Source organism: Brienomyrus brachyistius, unplaced genomic scaffold (genome assembly GCF_023856365.1).
Source record: "Brienomyrus brachyistius isolate T26 unplaced genomic scaffold, BBRACH_0.4 scaffold35, whole genome shotgun sequence".
Classification (NCBI taxonomy): Eukaryota; Metazoa; Chordata; class Actinopteri; order Osteoglossiformes; family Mormyridae; genus Brienomyrus; species Brienomyrus brachyistius.
The window spans coordinates 3,989,522-4,004,877 of NW_026042310.1; the positions used below are offsets into that span (position 1 = coordinate 3,989,522).

The following is a 15,356-nucleotide window of genomic DNA, read 5'->3' on the forward strand; positions in this document are numbered from 1 at the left end:
TATATCCCTCGTTGTTATTTACTCCTTTCCAAAAAAAAAATCCTCCTCTGCGTTTGTTGTGTTAATACAGCATACATAGCAGCTGACGAGCGCACAATTAAGTTCGCCAAAGGTGGAGACGCTCGGCATGTAGTTTGTCCCTCCAGGATACCCGTAGACATTTTAGGCTCCAGGAAGATCGAATAAAAATACTGAAAAGATAAATAAAAGTGCGGATTGAGTCTGCAGATAGGTGGGGACGTTATACCGTGAGCTTCCCTTTCATCTACGTTATCTAATTAGATGACTGCAAAAGGCGTTTTGCCACCGCTCTAAAAATTATAAAGTGCTGCGTTGGTCTTTTGGTCGTTCCTTACTTCTTTTTCGGACATTTTAATGTATACAAATCGGTTTTTTTTTTCTTGTTTCCTGCACAGTTGTGTTTCCCCCCCCCCCCCCGGACGAAATAGGCTGGGGGCGGTGCGCATGGTGACGCTGTCAACTCAGGGGATTAAAGTTTGTTTTCGCTGGAGGAGCTAGAGAAGGAGGAAGGGGGGAGACACCGAAAAAAAAAAAAAAAAAACCTCGATGCGCCACCCCGGCAGCTCGGCACCGAGCTGGAAACAGCCGCGCTCCGAGACGGGCTTTTGGGCTTGACCTGGACGGACAAGAGTCGCCTTTCACGGCTTGCGTGGGTCGACTTTCAGCTTGTCTGCTCGGTCGGACACCGGGGCGAAAGTATGCGGATGTTCGTCGGTGCTGCGCGCACTCATGCTTGCCCAGCCCTCGGTGCCGGTGTGGCGCATCCGTGACCGTCGGCGATTGGGGATCTTAGTGGCCGATCCGCCCAGTCATCCGTCCCTGCCGGGCTGGGGTGTGAGCCGGGCAGCGTTTCCGACATGTCCGGCGCTGCGCCCGGCTACGCGTTTCTCCGGCTGCCTCTGACCGGCGCCGCCGTGCGCGTCTGAGCACAGCTGGGGTTGCTGCGCTTCTGCGGACCGTTTGCTGGGCTTTAGTTACAAAGTACGGCTCATCCGATACTTAACTATACTTTAATGAACTAGTTAACATACGAGTGATTACGGAGCTCAGCCAAGTGGATCAAATACACTGCATCTCCGAAAAAAACGCCACTGGAATTTTATCGGACTAAATTAAATACGGTTAAGGCGAAAACGCAATCCCGTGAGATTTATATAACAGTCCATCACTGCAAAATTCCTCTTGAAGTTTGAACAAAATGTCTGAAAACGCTCCTACGCGCAGCTTGGATGACATAGACCTGAGTGCTTTGCGGGTAAGTGCATAATATGTGATATACAAATTTTTTAATCCATCTTCGGTAACTCGGCTATTAGAGGTGACACTACTGTACTTTTGTTTATCTGTGTGCCTGTAATAACATGTTCATGCTGAGGTCCATCAGTGTTGCATTAAACTCCACGTATCAGCCAAAACACGGCGTATTTGCATTTCGGGCATTTTTGCTGCAAAGATTGTGTTCCTCGAAGAAGACAGTTTACAAGATCGCTTTGATATGTTTGTTCCATCATTTTGGCTTTGGTGTGACACGCTCGGGATTTGTTTACATGGCTTTCAGGTTAATTACGCGAAATAGCTGGGCTCTTTGGGGTTCACGGATTTAATAAACACTAGGGAAAACGTAATCCCATTGCCAGGCTCATTTGTTAGCTTTAGCTAGGTACCGATCATCAGAAACGGGAGTTTACAGGGTGACAGGCGCTACGGGCCACATGGGGACGGCACATTCCGCAGCCTTTACGAGCCCCGGTGCCTGGATGTTTGCGGGGTCCCGCCGGGAAATGCCCGGCCTCCAGCGCGCTTTAAGTGCGCAAACACGCCCAGGCCTCCTTCACCAGATCCATCTCGCCGGAGAGCCGCAGTTCGGCGGCAGCTGGGAACTAGGCTCATGTTCAGCATTATTAAAAACAGGCTGGAGTGAAAGGCTGTGCTGTCATGTGGATGGAGGGGCAAAGCCAGCAAACTGCGCTCCGCTCCATTTTGAAAGACAAGACAGGTGTCCGCCGAGACTTATCTCCAGTCTGGATTATCCCCTGTCCCCTTTTAGCCTCCTTCATCCAATAACTCATTTTCTTTAGTATTGTAGCTTAGTAACTCCCACAAACCTGGTCATTTAATAGGCTTTTATTTACGCTAGTTGACTAAAAAAACATCAGCCGCCAATTTGCATAAGTAAATAGTAAGTAGTACATTACTTATACTACTTGGTATAAACGGGCAGCAGTGTACTCAAATGAAGGGGGTTTAATACTCAATGCACGGCTTTGTCTTATTGGGACTTGAATAAGCGCGAGATTTTTCCTTATTAACCATAGTTATATTTACCATAGCACTATTTATGAAGCTTTAGTACTTCAGTAAGTCTGTAAGATTCCCTCTTCTGCAGAATTATTCAACGATAACCACGTGTCATTGCCCGCAAGCGGGCAGCGGAAATGTGGCTGAGCATATATAGCAGGTTAGAGGTTTATAATGGCACAGCGCAGATCTCTGTATCTTAAACTGCTTTTTAGCACTTTTAACACTTAATCCGCTACCTGCATGTCAAAATGACTTAATCATCCTGTCAAAAGCAAACGCGCCACTCATTCCAAATATATACGTGCGCGTCTTATTAGAATTTTACGTAAATTATGATAAATTGACTGCTGCTTTAAATTGATTTTTTAAATAAGGGAAAGTACTCTGAATTTCTCAGCAGGCTAGTTGATCGGGATGGTAGGCCTAGCTGATTAGCTTTTACGATGCCTTAACATTATTACCTGAACACCCCCTTTATCTACGTAAAACGCAGAAATAGTGTTCCATTAACATTAAGAACGTCATCTACCAGCTTTTGGAAAGATTTGTACATGCCGTTAAGGTTCCGGGAACGTTCCGTGTTAGCTGGGTAACCATCGTGCCGTTGACTGCATTAAATCGGACTATTTAGATTTCCCAGGCAATAAATCTTACAGCAAATCTATATTATTTCATTATAAACTTAAAATTAGCTACATCAAAGCACTGGAGTACTTTGCAAACCCTACATACTATTATCAAGGTAATTAAACTGTTACATACATGAAAATACGTGTGTGGGCTTGTTTCGAATTGAAAATCTCACACCAACCAGCTGACCAAAGCTGGCAACCCTCGATTGATTGTCATTTCGATTTTTTTTTAAATAATAATAATAATAATAATAATGATGATAATTATCAGATCAGATATTTCTCTTGTGCCCTCGGCTGGTGCGGCGTTTTGCTCAGCCGCTGATGGGACGGCTCCACGTTTCGTTGTACCGAGCCTCCGCTTTCAGGCCCCGGCGGCGTGTATTTGGCCCAACCCCTTGTGCTCCGCGGGTCACGCATGTCGAGGACAGATCCGCCACCGAGCAGAATAACCGCGATGAAAACGGCGCGCTTCATTAGTGATCCCTCAAGCCCATTAGTCAAGGTCTTATTTGTGGAGCTCAGGATTACATCGGCACGCTGGGTGGCTTTTATACGGAAGAATGAGCCGTCAACCTCCATCTATCATCCCACTTTTCATCCATCCTCTTGTCCTGCTCAGGGTCACCTGGATCTTTCAACGCGCTTGCATTTATTGTCGATCGGTCCACAAACTCACACATGGGGATCATTATAGGTGGGTGGAGAACTGGGTGGTGAACAGTCACTTGGAGACGTGTAATAACTTTAATCCATGTACTAATTTTCAAGTAATGTTTTTACTAATGATTATGAATAAGCATCATCCTATATTTTCGTTCTTTTAAGAGTATTTTATTTTGTAGCGCCATTGTTTATTATGCTATGTTTCATGTTTTCCAAACCATTGTTTTTGTTACTGCAGTTGTAGAGAAAACATCTTAGAAGGTTTTTCGCAACATGACCTGTCGGTGCGGACTGGTTGGTTTCATGACCTAGAGCTTTTTTTTTCTGGAAGTTCTGCTGTTGCCTTCAGAGAAGCTCGTCGCACCTGTTGAGGTGTAGATGCGACCAAACCCCCATCCAACGAGCCAATCCGAAGGCACTTTGCTGATTCACGGCGAATCCAGATGTGTGTGCTGCCTTCATTGCCTAAGCTTTTCGCATGTTTGATTGGCCCTGTCTCCTTCATTAATGAGACACAAAAGCCTCCAAACAACTGTGTTGTTTGGATTAAATGCCGCTTAAATGCCGCTCTTTGCCTGCACCATGTTTGGTGGCGGTGCTTCTATTTACCCAGACTGACTTGTGCACATCTCACTGGTTCTTCCTGACTCGCCTTCCCTTCCGTTCTGGTGCGAAAGCCACGGAATTCCTACGCATCTGGACGGCTTTCGGTCAGCGTTGGGACATTCGCTGTTTACGTACCTGTGAACTCGGCCGTTTCGCAAACTCAGCCGTGAATCAGAATCAAGGTTTGGGTGGGCCGGCTATTTGGCAGGGAGCCGATGAGTCATCATGACTGATATGATCGGTGGGGGCAGAGGGCAACAGTTTGAAAGGTACCTCAGCAGTGGTACATCCCCCCCCCCCCTCCCCAGACGCCCTTCATCACCTGGTCAGAAGGGGGCAATTGGGTGCTTTTTGTCCTTTTTGGAGAATGCTAGTCCCTAAGATTTAAGTTTTCGGTTTTAACTATAGACGTAGACGTCAGCTGATTTCAGCTTATTGCGCCAATAGGAATTTCAACACACCTGCCTCGCTGTAGATAAGGAAGGGAAATGGCATTGGGGGGGGGGTGTTAGCAGTGTGTTTGCAAAGTTCATGCGCCGTCCCCGGTTTGGGTGGAAGGTCCCAGATTTTTCCGCGAGCTCTTCGTCGCCCTTTACGTCGCGATAAAGCTCTCTGCTTGGGGAAGCAGAGATACGTGCAGCCTGGCTGTTTGTACCGGGCGGCACCAGTCGCATTTCTTCTGCATGCTTAATTTGGGCCGCCTGGGTGCTAATTAAGAGCCGCGTGCTTTTAGAAATGCGGCTTGGAGAGCAGTGTGGCCCAAGTCCCCGGGGCTGCAGGCCCTTGAAGTGGCATCTGTGTGTGTGCGAGTGCTTGTGAACGTCGACAGGCCGCTGACCTGGTCTCCAGCCTCGCCGATGTTACTGCAGACCTCAGCCAGTCGTCAGTCCTCTTCAGGCAAACCATTTTTTTTTTCCTTCTGAAGTCTCCATTTTGAGAGGCAGGCGGGCGGGCGGGCAGTGAGCTGGGAGAGTGATGATTCACATCGCCTCATTGTCTGATAGCCGTTCTGCACGGCGCTCGCTGCCTCACGCGCCCGGGCATGCGCACACACAGAAGCACACGCTGGTGTGACTGCTGAAGGAGGGCATTAATCTGACCCTAGGGGGCCACCGTAGGGCGGGATTTTAACTGCGAGGCTTTTAAGAACCTGGCAGTTAGATATCGACTCACCTACGAGCTGAAACGTTCCATTAAATATCTTTATCCTGACATGTTCTCTGCCGTTACTTCTGTACCTCTTGATGTCGGACGCTAACTTTAAATGCTGTTCGCTCCCTGAGTTTAAAGGGGTCTGCATGTTGGGTGGTGTAATTCTGTGTTTCCTCTTGGGCTTCTTCACGGCAGCGAGCGTGTTGATCTCATGAAGGTGTTTAATTTGCTGCTAGTTCGGCGTGCTGGGTTGATCCCTCACCGGCCTACTGGAATGGCAGCCATCATTCTGCAGTGTTTTAAGTCACGCCTTTCTGTCTGCTCTCTGGCTTTTTCCAGTCTCATCCAGTCTCTGGCAACTCCTCACACTGGAGTGTTTATGTCCCAACCCCTGCAGAGAATGAGGACGCAATCTCCTTAATAACATTCACTAGACGTGCATCTTATTTGAGGAGCCTGCCTCTTTTGTTGTATACATTCGGGAATCTTACTGCAGTTCCCTGTACGTTCATATTTTGTAACTTGCACCTGTTGCATGTTTCTTAACCCAGTCCTCGCCCCCAGCTGAGGAGGAGTGAAAACGGCGACCTTCTGGCGGTTGAGAAACGCCGCGTTACGTGTACTGGCGTCGGTTCCCGCTGTCGTCTCCGGGTGGCCGCGCTAACTGCTTCGTTAATAGTTTCCTTATGAAGACTGGTGCATCGCTAGAGAGGGACTGTGCATGTGAAATGATACCGTTGCATGTCGTTGCTTTAATGTTGCCCAGTGCGTTTGGGGTTTGTTTGCATGTCATGCATATTTCTTATGGGGTTTGAAGGAAAAGTAATTACTGAACCCCCCCCCTCCATCTTTAATATTTGGACAGTTGGGCATGAATTCAGCAATCAAAACAAAGCATGTGAATAAAAATAGAAATCTGGTTTGCAGAACGATCATTTTGAAATACGTTTGAAATCGTAAATCATGTTCCCCTCCCCCCCCCACCCCCGACAGCAATCTTGATCTGCTTTTGTAATCTCCTCTGATGGCGGTTTAGCGTAGCTCCCTGCTCCGCGTGGCCGCAGCCCCTGCCAATGCGATGTAATCAATGTAAGTGTGGGGAGTTTTTTTTTTTTGTTGTTGTTCTGTGGAGGTTGCCATATTTCATTTTGGCCTCTTATCAATCCCTCGTTCTCTCTTTCTCTCTGTCAAAATGATGGATCGCATTTTGGATTTCATACTAACCAGGACTCCTAAAACCTGGTAAATGATATGTGCAAAGTACCTGATTCGGCTAAACCTGAAGTGCACCCCCCTCCAAGCTGGCTAAACGCGCACACACACACACACACACACACACACACACACACACACACATGCCCAGTCACTGTGTGCGATGGTCTCCCAGTGTCTGCCAATATCATGAGTGGATTTGTTAAACGAACCTGCGAAAGATTTCCTAAACGGATCCCTAAAGCCACTTCTTCTCAGGGTTTGGCATAAACTTCTTCATGACCTACATTGTTTCGCCTGGTCGACGTTCCTCAGCGTCTGCCAGCCCGACCACAACGCCTGAGCTGGACGGGAATGTATCGCCCATCATTCTGACCGCGTTCCTTTCCGTTCGCCAGGATCCGGCTGGGATCTTCGAGCTGGTGGAAGTGGTGGGCAATGGAACCTATGGCCAGGTGTACAAGGTGAGGTGGGGGGACGGGATGGGACCGGGGGGTGATGTATCGCTTTGGGTGCGGTTCAGGTTTTTTTGATCATGGGACCCAACTTAAACGTCTTCTAGATGTTTAAAAGCTAATAAATAGCTAACATAGAGTCAGAATATCGTAGCTAGCTTCAGCATCTCGTAATTAAGGAATGTGTTTATTTAGTAATCAGTGTAGCGACTGTTTGTGGCCAGCAGGGCCCCCCCCCCCCAAACCTTGGGTTTGCTCTGGGTTATGGCTGCCATTTTTAAAAGTGGGTGACCTACACAGTCAGCATCCCAGAATGGAAGCTGTTGCTGGAGATGGCTCTCCCCCCTGCTGTTCCTCTGCTCACTGCTGCCCCCTCCTGGTTGCCGGCAGGGTCGGCATGTGAAGACCGGCCAGTTGGCCGCCATCAAGGTGATGGATGTGACGGAAGAGGAGGAGGAGGAGATCAAGGCGGAGATCAACATGCTGAAGAAGTACAGCCATCACCGCAACATCGCCACCTACTACGGCGCCTTCGTCAAGAAGAGCCCCCCCCGGCCACGATGATCAACTCTGGGTGTGTGTGATAGCCTGCCCCCCCCCCCCCCCTCCCTCCTGTGTACTGGGAGGGGTGTGTGCTCCCCCTCCCCGATAATACTAGCACCTCTCACGCTGTCTTTTGCGTGCCCCCCCACCCTCTCACAGCTGGTGATGGAGTTCTGCGGCGCAGGTTCCGTCACGGACTTGGTGAAGAACACGAAGGGGAACTCGCTGAAGGAGGACTGGATCGCCTACATCTGCCGGGAGATCCTGAGGGTTAGAGCTCTGGGGGCGCGGATGGGGTGGGTTGCCGCGAAGTGGAACGCAATCGCCTAACCCCACTGTGTCTCGCGCAGGGCCTGTCCCACCTCCATGCCCACAAGGTCATCCACCGAGACATCAAGGGCCAGAACGTGCTGCTGACTGAGAACGCGGAGGTCAAGCTGGGTGAGAACCGGCGAAATCCGATCCGTGCCAGGAGAGGGCGGTTCGCCCGCCTGTCCGCTCGCTCTGCCTCTGATCGTACCCGTCTTTATAGAGATGTCTCGCTACGTTGGGGCCGATTTGTTCATCTGGCCACTGAATCCCCACGAGGGCAGTTAAAATGGCCCCAGTTATGAGCTGTTTTCGGGTTGCGAATCCCTGACTTCTCACTCACTGTCAGCCCTGTTGCGTTCAGCTTGTTATTTTCAGTTAAACTGATTGTTTTGCATACAGGCTCTCGTGCTGCCAGTCCCTCGAAGTTTTAAAACCTCGCCGTTATCAAATTACTGCTGTCTGTTTTTTTTTTTTTTTTTTTTTTTTTTTTTGCTTGCTTTACGGTCTCCCCCACCCCCCCCATCACAAATTCCTCACCAACAAAATTCCAGCTCAGTGCTGTGAGGTTGAACATTCCGCAAATAGCCGATGGCTCCAAACCGATTAACCTTGGCGTGATTTTTTTTTTTTGGAATGAAGACAGAAAGCAGACTTGCTTATCTGACCATGGCGGGCTCTGGGTGGGTGTGTAACTGCACATCAGCGTCACCCCGGGAAGCAGATGATGAAGGAGGCTGCGGTGGTTTTTAACAGCCTCGTCTGGTGTTTATGGGATGGGGGATTCCGGAACGTTCTCCGTACGAACAGGTGGCACTGCTTTCGCTCGTGCTGAGAGTTACTCAGGGGTAAAATGTTGGCTGTGTGCTTCTCCTGACCTCACTTGTTTTCGTCCCTGCAGTGGACTTCGGGGTGAGCGCCCAGCTGGACAGGACGGTGGGCCGCAGGAACACGTTCATCGGCACCCCCTACTGGATGGCGCCTGAGGTCATCGCCTGCGACGAGAACCCTGACTCCACCTACGATTACAGGGTGCGCATCCATGCGTGTATTCGTGTCTCACTGTGTGTCTGGCTTTAAACTTCAGTGTGTGTGATAGCTGTAAATCTCAACCCCCCCCCCCCCCCACGCCCCTCTCTTCCTCTTTGCACAGAGTGATATTTGGTCGCTCGGGATCACAGCTATAGAGATGGCGGAAGGCGCCCCGCGTGAGTAGATTCGGATCTTCCTACAGATTGTTCTGTAAATCGCCTTATAAACCGTGCACCTCGTGCTCGGGGCTGAATGGTAAAACGGCTGGGGGGGGCAGGGGGAGGTGCGGCACCACACCAGCCTGTCCAGAGCATCTTGTTCTGTGTTCACGGCCACCAGGCCTAATCGGTTTATGACGTAAGATTAAAGCTAAGCTTTTCCAAGGATTTCTGGCCCCGCGGTCTTTGCAGAGTGGCATGGCGTGGTTGTGATTTTCCACCCCCCGCAACAACAGCCAGGCCCTTGGAGGAGGCTTTGCGGGGGGGGTGATGATGAGCGAGGATGGTGTAGGTGTGGGGCAATGATTGGGCATTAAAATTTGCCAACAGTATGCTAAGAATTTTACCATGGCAACAGGACCTTTCCTTCATTCAGTCAGATTTAGTGATGGGATGAAGCACGTTTGATATTTAACGTGCTCTGTGCTGTAAAAACTCTGTATCCAAAACTGCTTACACACTATATTTTTTACACACATTACCTGTTTTTAATTTCTTCCCTTTGCCTGGTCCCGCCCCCAACCCCGCCCCCTTAGCACTCTGTGACATGCATCCAATGAGAGCTCTCTTCCTGATCCCTCGGAACCCCCCTCCAAAGCTTAAGTCCAAGAAATGGTGAGTGTTTGTCCTGTATTTTTTTATCTCTTCTAAGTGCCCCCTCATTCACCTCCCGGCCCACGTCTCCCTTCCCTCGGCACACTTCTCTTTTCACACTCCTGCGGGTCTCCTTTGATCCGGTCACTCGTCCTCCTGTCTTTTGGCTGCCAGAGGCCCTGCCCGTCCTAATTCCACTCCCACCCCCTGGGTCCCGCCCTCCTGCTCACCACTCCAGGTCGAAGAAGTTCATCGACTTCATGGAGGGCTGCCTAGTGAAGACCTACCCCAGCCGGCCATCCACGGAGCAGCTGCTGAAGCACCCCTTCATCCGTGACCAGCCTACCGAGCGCCAGGTGCGCATCCAGCTCAAGGACCACATCGACCGCACCCGCAAGAAGCGTGGCGAGAAGGGTAAGGAGCCAACGTGTCGTTCTGTGAGTTTGTCTTGATGTCCGTGTGGGGAACCCAGGGTGACACCTCTGTTCTCCCTCCCAGAGGAGACAGAATATGAATACAGCGGCAGCGACGAGGAGGACGAGAACCGTGGCGACGAGCGTGAGTCCAGGTAATGCCAGGCACTGGCACCGTTGGCAGCCTCTTGCATCCGCCTCATCAGCATTAGCGTCAGCCTCTTGGTTCTGCCTCGTTAGCATTAGCACTCTCGGTAGCCTCTCGCGTCCGCCTCGTTAGCATTAGCACTCTCGGTAGCCTCTCGCGTCCGCCCCGTTAGCATTAGCACTCTCGGTAGCCTCTCGCGTCCGCCTCGTTAGCATTAGCACTCTCGGTAGCCTCTCGCGTCCGCCTCGTTAGCATTAGCACTCTCGGTAGCCTCTCGCGTCCGCCCCGTTAGCATTAGCACTCTCGGTAGCCTCTCGCGTCCGCCCCGTTAGCATTAGCACTCTCGGTAGCCTCTCGCGTCCGCCTCGTTAGCATTAGCACTCTCGGTAGCCTCTCGCGTCCGCCTCGTTAGCATTAGCACTCTCGGTAGCCTCTCGCGTCCGCCCTCGTTAGCATTAGCACTCTCGGTAGCCTCTCGCGCCCGCCTCGTTAGCATTAGCACTCTCGGTAGCCTCTCGCGTCCGCCCCGTTAGCATTAGCACTCTCGGTAGCCTCTCGCGTCCGCCTCGTTAGCATTAGCACTCTCGGTAGCCTCTCGCGTCCGCCTCGTTAGCATTAGCACTCTCGGTAGCCTCTCGCGTCCGCCTCGTTAGCATTAGCACTCTCGGTAGCCTCTCGCGTCCGCCTCGTTAGCATTAGCACTCTCGGTAGCCTCTCGCGTCCGCCCCGTTAGCATTAGCACTCTCGGTAGCCTCTCGCGTCCGCCTCGTTAGCATTAGCACTCTCGGTAGCCTCTCGCGTCCGCCTCGTTAGCATTAGCACTCTCGGTAGCCTCTCGCGTCCGCCCCGTTAGCATTAGCACTCTCGGTAGCCTCTCGCGTCCGCCCCGTTAGCATTAGCACTCTCGGTAGCCTCTCGCGTCCGCCCTCGTTAGCATTAGCACTCTCGGTAGCCTCTCGCGTCCGCCTCGTTAGCATTAGCACTCTCGGTAGCCTCTCGCGTCCGCCTCGTTAGCATTAGCACTCTCGGTAGCCTCTCGCGTCCGCCCCGTTAGCATTAGCACTCTCGGTAGCCTCTCGCGTCCGCCCCGTTAGCATTAGCACTCTCGGTAGCCTCTCGCGTCCGCCTCGTTAGCATTAGCACTCTCGGTAGCCTCTCGCGTCCGCCTCGTTAGCATTAGCGCTACCAGCGACCTCTTGTATCAGTATTACTGCTTTAACACTGGCTCCTTTCGTGTCAACCTTCTTAATATCAACGCCCCTCATGTCCACTTCCTTAGCATTGGCGCCTCCCCGCATCCACCCTGTTAGTGGTAGCACCATCAGTAGCCTCCCGCGTCTGGCCCATCTGCATTAGTGTTAGCTGCCGGGTCTCTGTTTGCCTCCATCACCTACAGCTCCATCCTGAACGTCCCGGGCGAGTCGACCCTGAGGCGGGACTTCCTGCGGCTGCAGCAGGAGAACAAGGAGCGCTCGGAGGCGCTGAAGCGGCAGCAGGCCCAGCTGGCCGCCCAGCGCCGCGACCCGGAGGAGCACAAACGGCAGCTGCTGCACGACCGGCAGAAACGCATCGAGGAGCAAAAGGAGCAGCGGCGCCGCCTGGAGGAGGTACCCCGGCGGCGCAGGGCGGGAGGCATGCAGAAAGGAAATCGCACGAGTTCGGCCTTGTTCTGGGAAGCTGTCTTGTGCAATAAGTGTCATAATTCTGGAAGCCCTGAAGGGGGCGCTACAGAATGACCCGACTGGTGTGTGGGTTGGTGAGCTGTTACGGAAGGGGTGAATTTTGTGGTGGATTGCAGTTAGGCCAATATGATGCGTTGCTCAGCAAAAGGGGGTGTGGGGGGGGGGGGGGGGGGGCTCTCCTCTTCTCTCTCCACTCTCCCTCTCTCCATCCCTCCCTCAATCCTTCCCTTGTTCTCTCAGCAACAGCGCAAGGAGCGAGAGATGGTGCGGCAGCAGGAGAAGGGCCACCGCCGACTGGAGGAGATGCGCAGGGAGGAGGACCGCAGGCTGGCCGAGAGGGAGCAGGTGAGCCGATTGGTGCGGCTCTGGTGGGTGTGCCGAGCTGCGACCAATGAGGTGGCACGTCCGCAGTCTCCTGGCCAATCGCGAGACGTCCTGCGGAAGAGGGCGGCGGAATGCTTGTGGAGTAGTTGCCATGGTGGCAGGTTGATGAAGCAGTTTCATAGCTGGAGGTGCTGCGAGGCTGTGCTGCTTATCCTGGTACCCTAGTGGTCATGCTGAGTAGTGCATAAAGCATGAATTAATGTTCACGGATCAGCGCCGATTTGTGCGGGCTGCGGCCGGTGTTGAGGCGGGATTTTCTACACGTCGTGTTCAACTGTGCCCTCTCTCCCCACCTTACTTAACCCTCCCCCACAGGAGTTCATAAGACACAAGTTAGAGGAGGAACAGCGACAACTGGAAATCCTCCAGCAGCAGCTGCTCCAGGAACAGGCCCTGCTCATGGTAACGCCGGCTCCCCCCTTCCCATCCCATAATGTCACATGACCGGCACCGTCACATGGCTGGGTCTCGGGGGCCCACGGATCGTGTGATTGGTTGCAGGTTGTCAGCCATTTACTTCCTGGTGGTGTGACAGCAAACCAGGAATAACAGAACAGGATTCAAAATTTCTGTGGGGGGGGGGGGGGCGAATCCACCCGCATCATCCATCTGTCGTCAGCTGACATCATTTACCTTCGGGTGATGGTTCCGCCCCCACATGACCACGATCACCTCGAGAGAATCACGGGATGGCCGCGTGATGCCGTCTGTGTCCTGCCCCTGAATAAATCTGATCCCAGAACAGTCGGAAGCTTTAAGCTGCATCGTGCCGTCTGCTAATCAGTATGTAAATATGCCCCCCCCCCCCCCCCCCCCACGCCATCACAGGAGTACAAACGCAAGCAGCTGGAGGAGCAGCGGCAGTCGGAGCGGCTGCAGAGGCAGCTGCAGCAGGAACATGCGTACCTGGTATCGCTGCAGCAACAGCAGCAGCAACAGCAGCAGCAACAGCAGCAGGAGAAGAAACCGCAGCTGTACCACTACAGCAAGAACCTGGAGCCGAGCAGCAAGCCGGCCTGGGCACGAGAGGTACCCCCCCCCACACACTCGAACCCGGGCAGCCTGACCCCGTTCGTGTCACTGTCATCACACCCCCTGCTGACTCTCTATTCCCTTCTTAGTTCCTATCCTTTGCTTCGTACATGGTGTCCCGGGTGTCTGAGCTGTCGTTCCCCCCCCCCCGCCCCCGCCCCCAGGTGGAGGAGCGCAGCAAGCTGAACAGGCAGGGCTCCCCCAAGATCTGCACAACCGTCTCCGACACTGCCATCCAGTCGCGGTCGGACTCCGTCAGCCAATCGGGTGCCGGCCAGGCTGCTCAAACCCCGCCCATGCAGCGGCCCGTCGAACCCCAGGGTGGCCCGGGAAAGGTGTGCTTGGGGGGGAGGGGGGTGCTGGTCACTTTGAGGCTTGTATTTCCTCTGCTGCCTGAATGCAGCAGGACTTCTCAGTGTTGGGTGGGGGGTTCAGGGACTGAATGAGGCACATTTCTCTCTTTAATGTCATTACTAACATTCACTTTCTCCCATTTTCTTCTCTTTCCCTTTCTCTTTGCCCTGATCATCGCCATTCCTGCCCCCTGCCCTGAATTAACAATGCACCCGATCCTCCCCTTTATAATTCTTATCTTTTCCTGATTGGACTTTTCACTCGTCCTTCCACTTAATTGGACTGCCCTCTTGCCCTGCGAAACCAATCCGCTTTGCCCCGCCCATCTTTGCACCCCTGCCCCCCCCCCCCCCTACGATCAGTTCCAGATGGCTCATCTCGTTCCCCTCAAGCCGTACGCGGCCCCCGTCCCTCGATCACAGTCCCTCTGTGACCAGCCCACTAAGACCATGTCCGCCTTCCCCACTCAGGACCCCCACCCCTGCTCCCCGCTCCACCCCTTCCAGGGAGCTGGTCCGCCAGAACTCTGACCCCACCTCCGAGAGTCCCGCCCCCCAGCCTCGGCCAGTGAAGGATGAGCGAGGGGCGTGGTCAGATTTGCATGAGGCGGAGCAGCCTCCCAAGGTGTGCCCCTGCATATTCGACCCGCTAGTCCTGCTTCGCTGCCTGGGCATGCATGAGCTAAAAGCATCCCAGCCCAGTTCTCTTTAGCAATTAACAGTGTCTGTTAGGAAATAATCTTCTGGAAATTTCCCACTGACTCTATCAGGGGATTGTGTGATATAAGAGTGAGCACTGATTCCAGATTAGTTTAAGTGTGGCTCTGGCTGAAGCCTGATTTCCGCCCACCCCCCGCCTTCCCTATCTCCCCAGGTGCCCCAGAGGACGACGTCCATCGCCACAGCTCTGAATGCCAGTCTGTCTTCTGGGATCAAACACCCCATCAGAGCCAGGTCTGGGAGCCTCCCGATCTGCCCATGTAGGAAATTTGAATGAGAAGCATGGAATTGAGGTCATTTCTCATTCCAGCAATCCGGACCTGAGCCGTAACGATCGCTGGGAGCGGGGCGAGGGTCTCGGGGGCGCAGCCAACCTGCCGCAGACCGGCTCCCTGGAGAGGCACCGCATGCCCGGTCAGTGCCCCCCCCCCCCTCCCTGCTCAGCGGCGTGAGCGTGTCCCAGTTCGTACAAGCAGGATCGTCTAACACCATCATCCCTTTCAGCCTCGGCGAAGATGGACTCGTCCCCCATTCTGCCCCAGGACGGGCGCCATAAGCCTGGGGAGTCGCGGACCTCGTCCCGCCCCAGCCGCCCGGCCGTGAGTATCCAAATCCCCCTCCCCTCCCCACCCCACCCCCGGAAGCCATGAGAGTCTCTGTCTGCTCAGGGGCCTTTTTCATGTTCGAATCTCTCCTCCTCATTCTCTCTCGGATTAAACCGCTCAGTGCTGCCTGCACTAATTCCCACGTTTTTCTCTCTCTCCCTCCTTTCTTCCCTTTTCCTCCACCTCGCTTCCCTATGGCACAGAGTTATAAGAGGGCAATAGGAGAGGTCAGTCCCTGCTTGGCTTCCTCTCAGACGCTGTCATTTTGCCCATTAAAA

General features: G+C 53.0%; 1 protein-coding gene across 1 annotated transcript in view; it reads left to right on the forward strand.

The window, feature by feature from the left end:
• Window positions 1–138: 138 nt before the first annotated feature.
• The window catches only part of mink1 (misshapen-like kinase 1), a 23,668-nt gene continuing 8,450 nt past the window's right edge, over window positions 139–15,356 (forward strand). Inside the window, 22 exon segments of the mRNA XM_048997853.1 lie at window positions 139–1,276; window positions 6,989–7,054; window positions 7,436–7,591; window positions 7,593–7,619; window positions 7,748–7,858; window positions 7,939–8,029; window positions 8,799–8,929; window positions 9,051–9,105; window positions 9,684–9,762; window positions 9,980–10,155; window positions 10,240–10,309; window positions 11,699–11,909; window positions 12,225–12,329; window positions 12,684–12,770; window positions 13,197–13,397; window positions 13,565–13,735; window positions 14,117–14,229; window positions 14,231–14,378; window positions 14,628–14,707; window positions 14,784–14,887; window positions 14,978–15,072; window positions 15,282–15,305. Coding sequence (XP_048853810.1) covers window positions 1,220–1,276; window positions 6,989–7,054; window positions 7,436–7,591; window positions 7,593–7,619; window positions 7,748–7,858; window positions 7,939–8,029; window positions 8,799–8,929; window positions 9,051–9,105; window positions 9,684–9,762; window positions 9,980–10,155; window positions 10,240–10,309; window positions 11,699–11,909; window positions 12,225–12,329; window positions 12,684–12,770; window positions 13,197–13,397; window positions 13,565–13,735; window positions 14,117–14,229; window positions 14,231–14,378; window positions 14,628–14,707; window positions 14,784–14,887; window positions 14,978–15,072; window positions 15,282–15,305 — 2,358 coding nt within the window. The 5' untranslated portion in view covers window positions 139–1,219.